Below are 15,161 nucleotides of genomic sequence, written 5' to 3' on the forward strand. Positions count from 1 at the left end.
CTCTTGAATCTTCATGGAGAGTGTAGAGTCTTCCGGTTAAACCTCAAGGGTTCTGCTCCTTTTGCACGGGACGTGACACTCTCCCCCATCTAAACTCGCGACGCCCTCGTCGCGCCTTTTTCCTTGCCCGTCGAATGTGATCTTTGAGTTGCCGTTGTGTTTACTCGCGACACCATCCGGCAGGTTCTTCCCCTTTACCAAGTACTTGGTGTAGTTAAGCACGCCTTTACGTTGAATGACTCGATCCGCAGGTGTGGCTTCCACATCCTTGTCGAGTGAAGTCGCTATCACCATGGGTGCCTTTCTTGACTTACCTTCCTTTAGGGCTTCCTTGCCCCCTTTCCCTACAATGGGAAGTGACCTCCTATGGGGTCCTATCACCCCCTCATGCACCTTGTGTGGTTGAGGTAGTGGTTTGACTAGGTTCCCTTCCTTAGTCTCCACATGCTCTCTCTTGTTGTCTCCACAACTTGAGGCCAATGCACACAAGCTCCCTTGGTCCAACTCCTTTGGCACATCTTGTACCTTAGGAGAGGTCTTGGCATGGCTTGGGGTATCCTTGCTAGGCTCTTGGGCTGCAACTAAGTTGATTTGCTCCTCCCTCTCAACTTGCAGTGCCAACAAAACCTTGGTCTCCCGTTTGCTAGCTTGTTCCGTAGGCACCATGCACGTTGTTCCCCCATCCATGATGCATAACTTGTTTGCAAATGGGAGTGGGAAAGCCTTTACTTGGTTAAAGAATTCCATGCCAAGGACAACCTTGTAGTCATCCATGTACACAACCGTTAGGTTCAATTGGCCATCCCAGTCTCCGATGGTGGTTTTCACGCCTCTAGCAACTCCTTGGAGCGGCTTTGCGTCCGAATTCACCTCCTTTACGGAGCCCTTTTCTTTGGTTTCCTCGATCCCAAGCCTTTGTGCCTCCTCCACTGATAGAAAATTATGTGAGGCACCCGTGTCCACCAACGCCTTGGTGGGCACTCCATTGAGTTTTCCCTCCACGAACATTAGGCCACTCTTCTTTGTCTCCTTAGGAGCAGCCTTGATGGCATTCAATAATTGTAAGGAACCTATACTAGTTCCTTCCTCTTGCTTCTCCTCGTATTGGGTAGTCATGGCATTCAAAGCCTTCCTCTTCAGACAATCCCTAACCCAATGCGGCCCATAACATAAGAAACAAGAGTTTTTAGGTTTGGAAGCGTCCTTACCTTCTCTAGGTGGCTTCCATTTTGAGCTTTTTGGCTTAGGTGCACTTTCTTCCCTTTCATTCTCTTTGGATCTACTAAGTTCTCGCCCACCTTTTCCATGGTTGTCTTTCCATTCCTTTGGCTTTGGAGAGTCTCTTTGGTTGGAGTAGTCAATGAAGCCTTCGGCGTATGCAATGGCACTAGCCAAATCTTGTACTCCACGCCTTTTTAACTCCGTTTTTACCTATGGTTGCAGACCATCCATGAAGTAGAAAAGGGAGTCTTTGTCCGATAGGTCCGGGATCTCCAACACCAAGTTGGTGAACTCCTTGATGTATTCCTTGATATGGCCTACTTGCTTGAGTCGTCGAAGGCGACTCCTTGCTTCATCTTCAGCATTCTCCGGATAGAATTGCCTTTTGAGATCCTTTTTAAAGTCATCAAAAGTATGGAAAGTGCACGTACCTCGCTCTATGCCGCTATGCCTCCTCCTCCACCATAACATGGCCGTGTCGCTAAGGTAGAGAGTGGCAGTCCTAATCTTTGAAGCATCGTCCACAATGCCCATTGCTTCAAAGTATTGCTCCAAGCCCCAAAGGAAATTCTTGAGCTCCCTCTCATTCCTTGCCCCAGAGTAGAACTTGGGCTTTGGCACATCGATTCATGGCCCCTCGCGGATGGTGGTTATCCCCGATGCCACCGCCTTCTTGTAAAGAGCCCAATCACCCCGCATGTCCTCCATTTGGGTGCGGATAGCATCCAATTCTTTCTCCAACATTGCACGAAGGTCTGCTACCTCCCCCATGCATTGGTCGCGTGTCGAGCGGAGCTCCCTCCTTAAGGCATCGTCCAGCCCATTGAGTAACCCTCTCACGGCTTGATTGATGGCAATGTCCTCCGACTCTAGCCCATCTAGGCGACTCTCCAATGCCTCAAACCATTCCTGTACTCGAGCAGCATGCTCCTCCAAGCGTAACTCTACTCCAGTCATCACATCCTTGGACTTGGACTTATGCCTCTGCTTCCCCGCATTGGGGTTGCGTTGCTCTTCGTGACCTCGCACATCAGTAGCTCCCTCCACATTGATGGTAACCTCCGAGCTAGCCATCTTGCCTACTTCCACGTTACACCACGATATGCTGAGCAGCAATTGGCTCTGATAGCAACTGTCACGGGCCTAACTTTTTCAACACTCCCGTGCGGCACTTAGCACCTCCCTTGCTAAGTAAGCCTTGCTCATAAGCTATCATAATGCGGAAGCTAAGAGTAAGAGAGTAGGAAGTAGGAGAGTTTGAGAGAATATGGAGAATACTTGTATTGCTAGAATTCTTGGATGTCTTACAAATGAGAGTCCAACCCCTTTATATAGAGGGCTTGGCACGTATCACAAAAATACAAGGTTCTAGATATGTACACATGTCACCTATCTAGTTAGGGTTCTAGATTATTCTAGGGTTATGTATAAGATATTTACATGGAGTATTCCAGAGAGATTCCAATCTACATTAGTCTAGGTTTCTCTTGAATCTTCTAGAATATTCCGGGCTTCTTTTGAATCTTCATGGAGAGTGTAGAGTCTTCCGGTTAAACCTCAAGGGTTCTGCTCCTTTTGCACGGGACGTGACAGCACGCTTACTTATATGTATCAACAATATTATATTACACCTAGGTCCAGCTATGCACATGCATTGCAACGTCTTGACCAATATTTAAAATCTAGCAGTAAAGCCGAAGAGATTCCATCAAACAAGAGAGCTTCTTTAATTTCCTTTTTGTGTTATCTTTCTACAATCCCTAGCCTTATTACTTTCTAAAAATGAAGAAAGCAGAGTTGGTGTTCATCCCCTTCCCGGGGTGGAGCCACATTGTAATGACCTTCGAGATTTCCAAATTTCTTGTGAAACAAGACGAACGACTTTCCATTACTGTGGTCCTCACCAAATCACCTTTTGATTCCAAGGTTGGAACCTTAATCGACTCACTTCATTCTTCCTCCTCCAAGCCAGATCGTATTAACTTCGTCCTTCTCCCAGAAAACAACATCTTAGGTTCAGAGATCGAGCCGAGTATCATCATGGGCAAGTTCATGGAGTATCAGAAACTCCATGTCAAACAAGCTGTCACCAAACTGATGCAATCAAATGGCGACTCTCCCGGCCCCGTAGCCGGAGTGGTCATCGACATGCTCTGCTCGCAGATTATGGACGTGGCCGACGAACTTGGGATTCCTAAGTACTCATTTTTCCCTTCGTGTGCTGGGTCTCTAGGTGTTTATCTCCATCTCCTAACACTCTACGACGAGCTTAACGTAGACGTCGCCAAGTTCAAGAACGACAGGGTTACCGAGTTGCACATGCCGTGTTTCACCAATCCGATACCGGCCGGAGTCTTGCCCGATGTGATTTTGGATAAGGCTGGCGCCGAGTTGATTCTAGATCATGCTAAACGAATCAGAGAAACCAAAGGTGTTATCATGAACACATTCATGGAGTTGGAAACTCAGACTATCCAAACCCTATCCTGCGACCTCCCGCCCTTGTATCCAGTGGGACCCATACTGAACATGATATTGAGGGGTGATAGCCTGTTGGAATCAAAAGGGGCCCACAAGAACTCCGACATAATCAATTGGCTTGACGACCAGCCCCCATTATCGGTGGTGTTCTTATGCTTTGGCAGGTGGGAGAGTTTAGTAAAGAACAGCTGAAAGAGATAGCCGATGCTCTCCAAAATTGTGGGTTTCGATTCATTTGGTCTCTTCGACAGGCCAAAAAAGATGACATCACAGGGTTAACAGAATTCGCATATCCAAAAGAAGTCTGCCCAAAGAGTTTTTTGATCGTACGGCTGGGATTGGAAAAGTCATAGGTTGGGCCCCACAGTTGGCAATCCTGTCCCATCCATTGGTAGGCGGGTTTGTAACCCACTGCGGTTGGAATTCTATGCTGGAGAGCTTGAGTTTCGGAGTCCCAGTTGCTGCTTGGCCTCTATATGCTGATCATGGTCCCATTGCGTTTCAAATGGTGAGAGAACTGGGATTAGGAGCTGAGATCAAGCTCGATTACAGGTTGAAATTTGATTATAACATCCACGACGAGGATGTCATTGTGACTGCAAAAGAGATCGAGGAAGCAATAAAGAAGGTAATGGAAGCTGAGAGTGAGATGAGGAAGAGGGTCAAAGATATGAGTGAAAAGTGCAAAAAGACCTTATTGCTTGGTGGCTCATCTTACTTTTCCATACGCCGTCTGATCAATGATGTAATAAACAATATCCCTTAGATTATGATAATCATGATCTATATATATTTTCTATGCTTTGCTGCTTTTTTTTTTTCATTTGTTTAATAAGGTTAGAGAATCTGGGTTTTACTTTCTGTTTTTTGGCGAAACCACTTAGAGTTAATTAGCAGGAGAATAATTGATATCTTGGCTATGGATGTGGGAGTGACCGATTATGTGTTTGTTTATGTATGCCAGAAAAATATCAAAAGTCAAAAAGTATTATTATTAGTTTCTTTTTGTAGATATTCCAAGGTCAGCATTGTTGTCTGAAATCAATATGTACTGAGTTTTAATGCTACAAATACTATGTCTTTTTTGAAATACAACAAATATTACCATAAACATTTTTGTTTTATTTCTGTCAACATACCAACTTGTACCAACTTAAACATATCTTTGCATATCTAATTATATAATAAAAGAAAAACTTTAAATCATTGAAAACAAATTCAGTCTTTCATTTGCCCATTTTCAAAATCCAAACTTTGTCACAAGTTGAAGGTGAAGCCCTCATAAAAGCTCAACAATGAATAAGCGGCAGCTTGATGCAAAGGCTTATCTTCATTTTTTTTTTTTTTGGTGAAGTGGAATGGCTTACTTTATTCTGCTGTTCGAAAGATCTCTCTAGCTCAACTCTTTTACAACCTCTTGCACAGTTAGCAAATGGGTGGATATCCAAGATCACCCTTTTCCAATTCTCTATTCTTTTCCCATTCTCAAACCCATTTGCAGAAAGTTCAGTGATGATAGAATATCAAAACAGAGAAAAAAAAAATTGTAAACGGAGAAAGAAAAGCCATTTTCTGACTGTCAATGTAATACACATGTCAAACAATGAATGATAATAGTACTCAATGGCTACCTACTCCAAGAGTATTAGAAAATTTTCCCACCTCATTCATCAATGTAGGTACCACATCATTCATCTATCCGGGGACGACAATTATGGCACCATCACATCATTCATTTACCTTGCAAGGATAAAACGTGGCTTAATAACAAAAATTAGAGATACTTTTTTTTTGGCGTCGATTAATAATTAAAAATATTAGTCGATGTTTTTATAAATAAAGTATCGGCAAAAATGATTAATATTTGGCAACGTTTTTATGACAAAGGCATCAACTATTATAATTTTATTTTTTTATTTATTTTAAAAGTTTGAAAAAGAATAAGTATATTAAAAAGCATATTATATTTTTTTATTTTATTTATGAATAAAAAGCTTAGGTAACGCTTTTACAACCAAATGCATCAGCTTTTGTATGAAATTTTGACATTCTCTTGCATTTTATATTTTACATAAATCTATTTAAATATTGAATATATTAATTAGCAACACAAAGAAAAATAATTAATCTACTCATTCATTTTAATTTATTTGATTTAAAATATAAAATTTTTTATTTTTAATTTATCAAAGTAAGATAATATAATTATTTTCAATATAATACATAATAGGTGACACTTTTGGACCTAAAAGCGACACCTCTGTTATTTTTAATTTTTTTCAATTTTAATTATCGTTGTGTTTGTAATTTTAATTTAATTATTGTAATTTTTTTTGTAATTATAAATTAACTATTTGTTAAATTAATAGAACTTAAATTAGGCGACTCTTTTATGATAAAAAACCTTGCCTATGTTCTTTATTTTTTAAATTTTATTTAATTTAAGATTTAGTCATATGTATATAAAAATATATATAGATAAATTGAAAAATAAGTAGTTAGTAAATTAACAAGGTACAAAGGATACAAAAATTAATGGTTGAGATATCTATGGATATCTAGCTTTTGAAAACCTAAGAAGAGCCATTAGGCACACTGTTGCTGTCAAGTTGTTATATGTTTTACAAAATAAAAAATTTTATGTTGATCCAAATACTGCGTTTAGAAGATTAAATATAGTGTGTGAAAATCTTGTTAGTATAGTTTAATACACTAATATATGAAGTAAAAATTAACAAAGTTCTTTTGAAATATTTCAAGATAAATAGGCGACGCTTTTAGCAAGGAAAGCATCACTTAATTGTGTTTATTATTTTTTTTTGGGCAATGTTAACTATTTTTTTGTTTGTAATTTTAACTTAATTAATTTTTGCATATTAAACTAACTTGTTTGTTAAATTAGAAAGCTCAATTTTATTTTATTTTTTTAATATGAAAGCATTAGGCAACGCTTTGATCATAAAAAGCATTGCTTATTTATCATCTTTTTTTTTAATTTTAATTTTTTTTCATGTTTTATTAATATGCATATAATTATATTAATATATATATATATATATATAGATAAATTGTTAATGTTGTGTTTTATTCATAATTTAACATACTAATTAGTAATATGAACTAAAAATTAGCAATATGATGCTAAAATTGACCTTTTTTAAAAAAAAAAAATATTTTTGTATCTTCTATATCTTACGTACCATGCTAATTCACAAACCATTTATTCCCCTATTTATCTATATCTATATATATATATATATACATAATTATATGCATATTAAATAAACTTAAAAAAATTAAAATTAAAAAAAAAAGGTAAATAAGCGATGCTTTTGATGAGAAAAACCTTGCCTAATGATTTGATAAAATTGTAGCCTATCAATCTTGAAATAATTCAAAAAAAATTACCAATTTTTACTTCATATTGCTAATTAATATGGCAAATTATCCTATCAAGATCTTCACACACTATATTTAACATTTAAAATACACCCAATTTATCTATATATATTTATATAATTGTGTGCATATTAATAAAACTTGAAAAAAAAATTAAAATTAAAAAAAAGGCAAATAGGTGACGTTTTTTATGATAAAAGCATTTCCAGATGCTTTGATTTTCAAAAAAAAAAAATTGAAGATCCTTAATTTAACAAACAAGTTAGTTAATATTGCAAAAATTAAATAAGTTAAAATTGCAAAGAAAAAAATAGTAAACATTGCAAAATAAATAAATAAATAAATAAGACAATTAAGCAAAGCTTTCCTTGCTAAAAGCATTATTTATTATTCTTGAAATGATTAAAAAAAATTATAATTTTTATTTCATATTATTGATTAGTATGTTAAACTATACTACTAAGATATTCACACACTATATTTGACTATTTAAGGAAAGCCATTGAATCAATATAAAATTCTTTATCCTGCAAAACAGATAATAAAGTGATAGCAACAATATTACCTAACGGATACACTGCTCTACTCAAGTTTTCACAAGTCAGGTATACACAGATATTTCAAGTCCTAATTTCTGTATCTTATGTACCATGTTATTTCACTAACCACTTATTTCTCAATTTATCTATGTATACATATTTACATAATTATATGTATATTAATAAAACTTGAAAAAATTGTAAATAGACAACGCGTTTGATCGTAAAAGCATCGCTAAAAGTTCAACAATAGTCAGCTATTATTACGTTTGGCGACACTCTTAGTTAAAAGCGTCAACTTTTCTTCTTTTTTTATTTGTTTGAATGGATTTTAATTTTGTCAAAATTAGATTGTTTAAAAGGTATCTTTATGAAAAATAATTAAAAGACAACAAAATTAAAAAAAAATTGCATGATAAAATAATATTACGAATAAATTAAATATTAACTTATGTAATATTTTACACACACATACTCATTGAGATGAAATGTTTGAAATCATAATTGATGCCCATTCATCTCTAAATTGGTTGACATTCTCTTGTGACCAATTGAAAAATTCATATTGCACATAAAAAAATTATGTTAGGAGAATTATTAACACATATACAAAATAAATAAATATTAATTATTATAAAGTAATTAAGTATATGAAAATATTAAAATTATCATTTTTCTAACGTTTTGGTAAGATACATTTCTCCTAATGATATCCTTCATTATCATCATGATATATTAACCACATTCGGTATTCGCGAGCTATTTAAGAGTCTAAATTTACGAACATTAATTTAAATGTAATATTAGATAAGAAGTACTACATGTGTAAGATAACAAGTACATAAATTAACAACTAATAATGCTCACTTTAAATATAACAATTACCTTTGCATTGTTCTGCCATTGAAAAAAAAATTTTCTGGTGTCTTTCCTTGGTTCCATTCAACAAATGCATTATACAAATATAAATATTGTATAATTATTTTCATATTTTGAAAAGTATATTAAATATAAATACAATTAATTAAATAAAATTAATAGTTAATTAACTTACTCATCGAGCAAAGATCTAAATTCCTTATGAATCCGATTCTGCTAACTCTTCAATGAATCATAAAACTATACTACTGCCTGGTATAGATCAACAATACTTAACATCCAATAATTGCTAAAAACACTCATAAATTATTAGTTAACCTGTGAATTGATTAAATTAATTATGTCAAAAAATATATTATAACTTAACACAACATGCTATGTATACTTGCATGTTGCCATCTACTCAATATTTTTTTCATTCATTCATGAGGGTTTGGATGACCAACCGGTGCAATGAAGCGGGATGAACAAAGCAATAATTCCTTTCAGCTCGTGTGCCTATTAATCCATTATATAAGTGCCTGCATAATCCGATCACAAATAAACATAATTTTTTTATAGTGATATTTATAATTAATTGAATTGAAAAAGTAGATATAAACAAATTTATATTTAATTTACCTTATGTAGAACAAAATGCACTCGAAAGATAATTCGTGCATGTAACAAAAATTGATTATGTCGTTCTTCGAGATGCACAAATATTGTTCATAAGCCATGGTTCCTTCAATCATATGAAACATCCATAAATGATCACTATCGACATCCTCGATCTGACATAGCAACTCACGAATCGATTAGGTAACCATTAAGGCATCACCATCACCACCATGATCATCCTCAATATGTGTCTTCTTTGAAATTCCCTATAAATATCAACAAACAAAATTTGAAGTAAAACAAAAACAAAATTATAAAACATATGCATATTAATTATTATATATAGTTGCATCATGATCAAATGGTACCTCATCTGATGGCAAAATAACAAAACCTCTAGGTCATGTAACAAATGCACCTTCTGCATCACTAACATGTGTAATATCAAATGACGGAACAGGTAAAGGGGCAAATCCATCAATCACCTTATTAACAATGACTTTCAAATTTGGAGCAACTAACGTAACAGTATCACGCACATCCGTTGTGATAGAAAAAACCAAAGTGCCACGTGCTACTATATTTTCGACACTGCTTTGTGCAAGATTGCATTTAACACCATGCATTACAAATAAAGTTAAAAACTAATTAATATGGAAATATATATATATATATATATATTTGTATACCTCACATGGAAATAATAATAACAAAATTAATAAAAATAGTATTATTTAAACATATATATTAATGCCAAATATAAATTTGAATTTTTTTTTAGTCAAAATAACTTTGAAGATGTCATAGGTGATAGATAAATATGAGGACCATCAAGCCTAGAATTCGATGGGGTCCCTTGATCACCAACATCATCATCATCATGTACTGCACGATCTCCAAGTGATAACCGAGTATGAATATGAGAATGTAATGCCTCTCTATGCGAAGATTATTATCCAGGTGTATGAGGCTGTGACTGTAGGTTAATACCACATATAGATACTAACTCACTAATATTTTCAATGTTGCCTTTCTTTTGAATAATGTCCAAAAGACAACTAACCACCAATTCTAGCTTGGTAATTCTCTCACTCTCCTCAGACTTATCTTTTTTTTTTCTTTTTTTTTTTTTGTGAACTTTGCCTAAGGATGTGAAAAAAATTAGTCACCGTACAACATTTATCTCGACCCCTAAGCCAACCTCTATACTCCTTGGTCTCCAAAGCTTGTGTAAAGATATCGATCGAAGATGAAGACACAATTTCTCTTTCATTTGCCTTCTTCCTTAGGACATTCTACAATATATATATATATATTAAATGATTAAATAATTAGAAAAATACAATATTTAACTAAATAATAATATATTGTGCATGGCAACAATAATAATAAATTTTAAGCATACTTAAGAAATTTTAAACAAAAATACTCACAATTTTGTCCACTAAAATTTCAATTTCTTTATTTGGGTATTTTCCCTTTTTCCCCATATGTGTCCGTGTCCATAGGTCCTCTCATTCTATATAATCTTTAATGCCTCTCTCAACTTGCTACAAAAGTTACAAATAAATATTAATAATACATGTGATTAAAATAAAAATGCTAAAGTTAAATGCATGTAAAAATAAATACATATCATGGTTTTTTCCAATCTCGCATATCCCATTGCACCCATTCTATGTGGATACTTGTTTAATTTTTCGTCTTTGGGATTGTTGTTCATTTAATTACTATAAATTATAAACACATGTACATATTAGAAAAACAAATAATTAAAAAACTAAAAATCCAATAATTAATATTTAAGTAAAAAGCTAAGTTTATTTTTATATAAATAATGACAACATAATTATATATGTAACTTTAACTTTAAATAAATAAAAATATACCTTGAATTTGTTCGTTCACCTCTGTTTTACAAACTCATCCCACACATTTTGGGTTATAAATTGATATATTTGGGGTGGATGTTTAAACACTTCGAGTGTGTCAAAATATGGTCAAACATATTTTATGTACAAGTAACTCTTGAATCTCCTCCATTTCACACCATAATAGTTGAGATTTCCATTTTTAAACCCCTCAATTTAAAAATAACCAATACAGTATCCTTAAAACAATCTTGTAAGATCATATATACTTTTCCCAAACGATACTGTATCATAAATTATAATTTAATATTTTATTTCCACCGCTTATTTAAATATTTCAAAATTTTCAAATCATCATTTCATGCAAAAACCAAAAATACCACAGTGAAATATGTTCACCATAAACCAATTTTAAGCATATAAAAATTTATAAAATATTTGAACATGTATGACCCAAATGTCTTAAAATAATTTATGGTACTAGAAAATTACATAAATTGAACACCGAAGAGTCCAATTATACCTCATGCCCTTAGGACTCGGTACCCAAAATTGGGGATTTTCACCCGAAGCCTAATCTTTGGAAATTGAACCTCCTAATGGGTCCTAATAATATCCAAATTCACTAATCCAACTCCAATTTTAACCAATTTGACCAATTTTTTCCAAACACAGTCCTAATTTATCCGATAATTAACTAATTGACTCAAAAATGGAAAAATCGTCAAACGACCTCCAAAATTCACAAACTTTATGAAAGCCTAAGAGACAAGGATCCCATCAGTATGCTCTCGATCCAAAGGTTCCTCCGATGGCCGAGAAAACTCGGTTGAAGCTTCTCCCGAACTCCCTGTTGCTGTATCTCTTAAACGGTGAGGAATCTGGGAAAAATAACCATGGAAATGAGTTAAGAGGGTCCAAAAATAGTAGGAAAGGCCTATGGGTTGGACTGAAATTGCCGAAAAATGCCAAAATTTGACGACCCACCTCTCCAGCCACCATCGCCTTCTTAGGCTAGATCTGGGTGCGTCCGGCCATAGTCCGCCATGAGATTTCACGGCCAAGCTCACCTCGAAATTGGTTTCCTCCCTGGATGGCACCTGTAGAAGGTTGGTGGCTAAAATGGGCAAAAAGGGCAATGACCCAGTTCGTCGTTAAACGGGTTGAAAGGACCCAGTTCGAATCCACAGGTCTAGGGGGAGGATTTCTCGGGTTTTGGGGATGAAATGGGTATTTTGGGGTTCGCTCTTCTTTTTGGCATGCTTACCAAGACTTATATAGAGCCTTGGGTCACTAACAAATAAAAATTGGAGACTGTTTTGGGCACTGATATAAAACTTATGCTTAAAACTTCTTATAACCATAATTTTTTATCCGTAACTCAGAATTTAACGTGCCACCAGTTTATGAACTCATATCGATAGGATCTACACAATGGTACCTCAATCAAACTAAAAATATTAACCATTGAAAAAGTCAACTTGGACCCACATATTATTCACTTGGTCAAACTTGTAAAAACATGTGTATTTTTGGTACGGGGTGTTACATTACTCTTCTCAGGTTTTCACAAACTAGATATCCACAGATATCTCAAGTCTTAATTTATAAATCCTGTGTATCTTTCTAATTCACTAACCACTTGTTCCCCAATTTATCTATATATATATATATATATATTTACATAACTATATACATATATATTAATAAAACTTGAAAAACAATTAAAATTCAAAAAAAAAAAAAAGGTAAATAGGCTACGCTTTCCTTTCTAAAAGCATCACCTAATTGTGTCTTCTTCTTTTTTTTTCTTTTTTGTTTTTTACAATGTTTACTATTTTTTTCATTTGCAATTTTAACTTAATTAATTTTTGTAATATTAATCAACTATGTTTGTTAAATTAAGGAGTTTCAAATTTTTTTTTTGAAACATCAAAGCATTACGCGACACCTTTATCATCAAAAGTATCGCCTATTTTTCTCTTCTTTTTTTTTATTTAATTTTTTTCAAGTTTTATTAATATGCATATAATTATGTAAATATATATACATATAAATTATGGAATAAGTGGTTGGTGAATTAGCAAGGTTTACAAGATTTAGAAATTAAGACTTGAGATATATGTGGATATCTGGCTTGTGAAAACTTGAGGAGAGTGATGTGTCCATTAGGTAGATTGCTAATGTCACTTTGTTATCTATTTTACAGCATAAAGAATTTTATGCTGATTCAATTTATGCATTTAAAAGGTTAAATATAGTATATGAACATTTTGGAATACAGTGTAATATACTAATTATCATTATGAAGTACAAATTTATAATTTTTTAAATTTTTTCAATATTAGGAAAGCGTTGCCTAATCAATTTTGTTTTTCTTTTTGCAATGTTTACTATTTTTTTTTTTATCAATTTTAATTTAATTATTTTTTGTAATATTAACTAACTTGTTTATTAAACTAAGGGGCTTCGATTTTATTATTATTATTTTTTTTTTTGAAATATCAAAGCATTAGGTAACACTTTTATCATCAAAAGCGTCACCTATTTTCCTTTTTTTTTTTTTTTACAAATTTTAATTTTTTTTTGAGTTTTATTAATATGCATATAATTATGTATATATTTATATATATATACATAAATTATGGAATAAATGGTTGGTGAACTAGCAAGATACATAAGATGCAGAAATTAGGGCTTGAGATATTTGTGTATACCTGGCTTGCGGAAACTTAAGTTGAGCAGTGTGTCCATTAGGCAGTACTGCTGCTATCACTTTGTTATATATTGTTTTGAAGAACAAAGAATTTTATGTTAATTCAATGGCGACATTTAAAATGTTAAATATATTATGTAAAGATCTTGGTAATATAGTTTAACAAAATAATTTGCAATATGAAGTAAAGATTGACAATTTTTTTTTAATTAATGTTTTATGCGACGCTTTTATGTTAAAAATGTTGCCCTATGTCTTTTTTTTTTTTTTTTTGCAATGTTGACTTATTGTTGTGTTTGCAGTTTTAACTTAATTTTTGCATTTTTAACTTATTTGTTTTTTTAAATTTAAGAACTTCAACTTTTTTTTTAATATAAAAACATTAGGCGTCGCTTTTACATTAAAAGGGTCGCCTATTTATCCTTTTTTTTTTTTGTTTGCAATTTTTTTTTTTTTTTTTTGGTTTTATTTGCACATGGTTGCCTGGCTTGTGTAAACCTGAGTAGAATATTCGGAGAATCATGTGAACATTAGGTAGTACTGGTCTTGTCAATTTGATATATGTTTTGCACATTAAAGAAATTTATATTTATTCAATGGTGTGTTTAAAAGGCTAAATATTGTTAGTGACCATCTTGGTAATACAATTAAAGTTTTTTTTTTCTTTAAATTTGAAGTCAATAGGCGATGCTTTTCTTGCTAAAAGCTTCGCCTATTGTCTTTTTTTTTTTACATTTAAAAATAATTTTATCTTTGATTCAGATGAATAAAACTACTAAATATATAAATTAGAAATATGAAGCAAAATAATTAATCTGTTCATTCAATTTATTTGTGTTTCGATGTTAACTTAATTAGCAATGTGATGTAAAAGAAATATATTTTTTTATAAATTGAATATAATAGGTGACACTTTTACATCAAAAGCATCAGCTACTATTTGTTTTTTCTTTTTTTGGAAATATTAATAAATGTTATGTTTAAGTCATATGAAGCAACATGAAGGAAAATAATTCAAGTTGTTCATTTAATTTACTTGTGTTTCATTTTAACGAAGCTATTGTTTAAATTAATAATTTTTTTAAATTTAAAAATTTTAAATTTAATAATTTGAAAGATAGTTAGTGCATAATTAATAAAAATATGGTATATTTATTTTATATTGAAAATATTTGGTAGATGCTTTTCATGGTAAAAGCGTCATTTATTGTTTGAATTTTTTTTTTTTTTGACACATTAAATTTTTCGAAAAAATTTGGGCAAGTTTTTCAATCCCCTTTCTTTTCAAAAACTACATCAAGTACAAGCCCTAATAGATCTTAGCTTTGGGAGCAATCTAAGAAAGAGTTGAAGAGTCGGGTTTCTGGATTTCACCTTTCCTTTGCCATTATTGCCATTGGGAAGCTAGGTTTCTCTTTGTTGCCATTGTGGTTAGCTGGGTTTATTCTTCCTTTA

General features: G+C 32.8%; 2 protein-coding genes across 2 annotated transcripts; both read left to right on the forward strand.

The window, feature by feature from the left end:
- Positions 1 to 3,003: 3,003 nt before the first annotated feature.
- LOC107434136 (UDP-glucose flavonoid 3-O-glucosyltransferase 6-like) lies at positions 3,004 to 3,894 on the forward strand. Its single transcript, XM_016045561.3, has one exon. The coding sequence runs from the start codon at positions 3,004 to 3,006 to the stop codon at positions 3,892 to 3,894; it is 891 nt and encodes a 296-aa protein (XP_015901047.3).
- Positions 3,895 to 4,111: 217 nt separating this feature from the next.
- Positions 4,112 to 4,512, forward strand: LOC107434137 (UDP-glycosyltransferase 71A15-like). The gene has a single exon (XM_016045562.3). The coding sequence runs from the start codon at positions 4,130 to 4,132 to the stop codon at positions 4,466 to 4,468; it is 339 nt and encodes a 112-aa protein (XP_015901048.2). The 5' UTR covers positions 4,112 to 4,129; the 3' UTR covers positions 4,469 to 4,512.
- Positions 4,513 to 15,161: the final 10,649 nt, after the last annotated feature.

Source organism: Ziziphus jujuba, chromosome 4, assembly GCF_031755915.1.
Source record: "Ziziphus jujuba cultivar Dongzao chromosome 4, ASM3175591v1".
Taxonomy (NCBI): Eukaryota; Viridiplantae; Streptophyta; class Magnoliopsida; order Rosales; family Rhamnaceae; genus Ziziphus; species Ziziphus jujuba.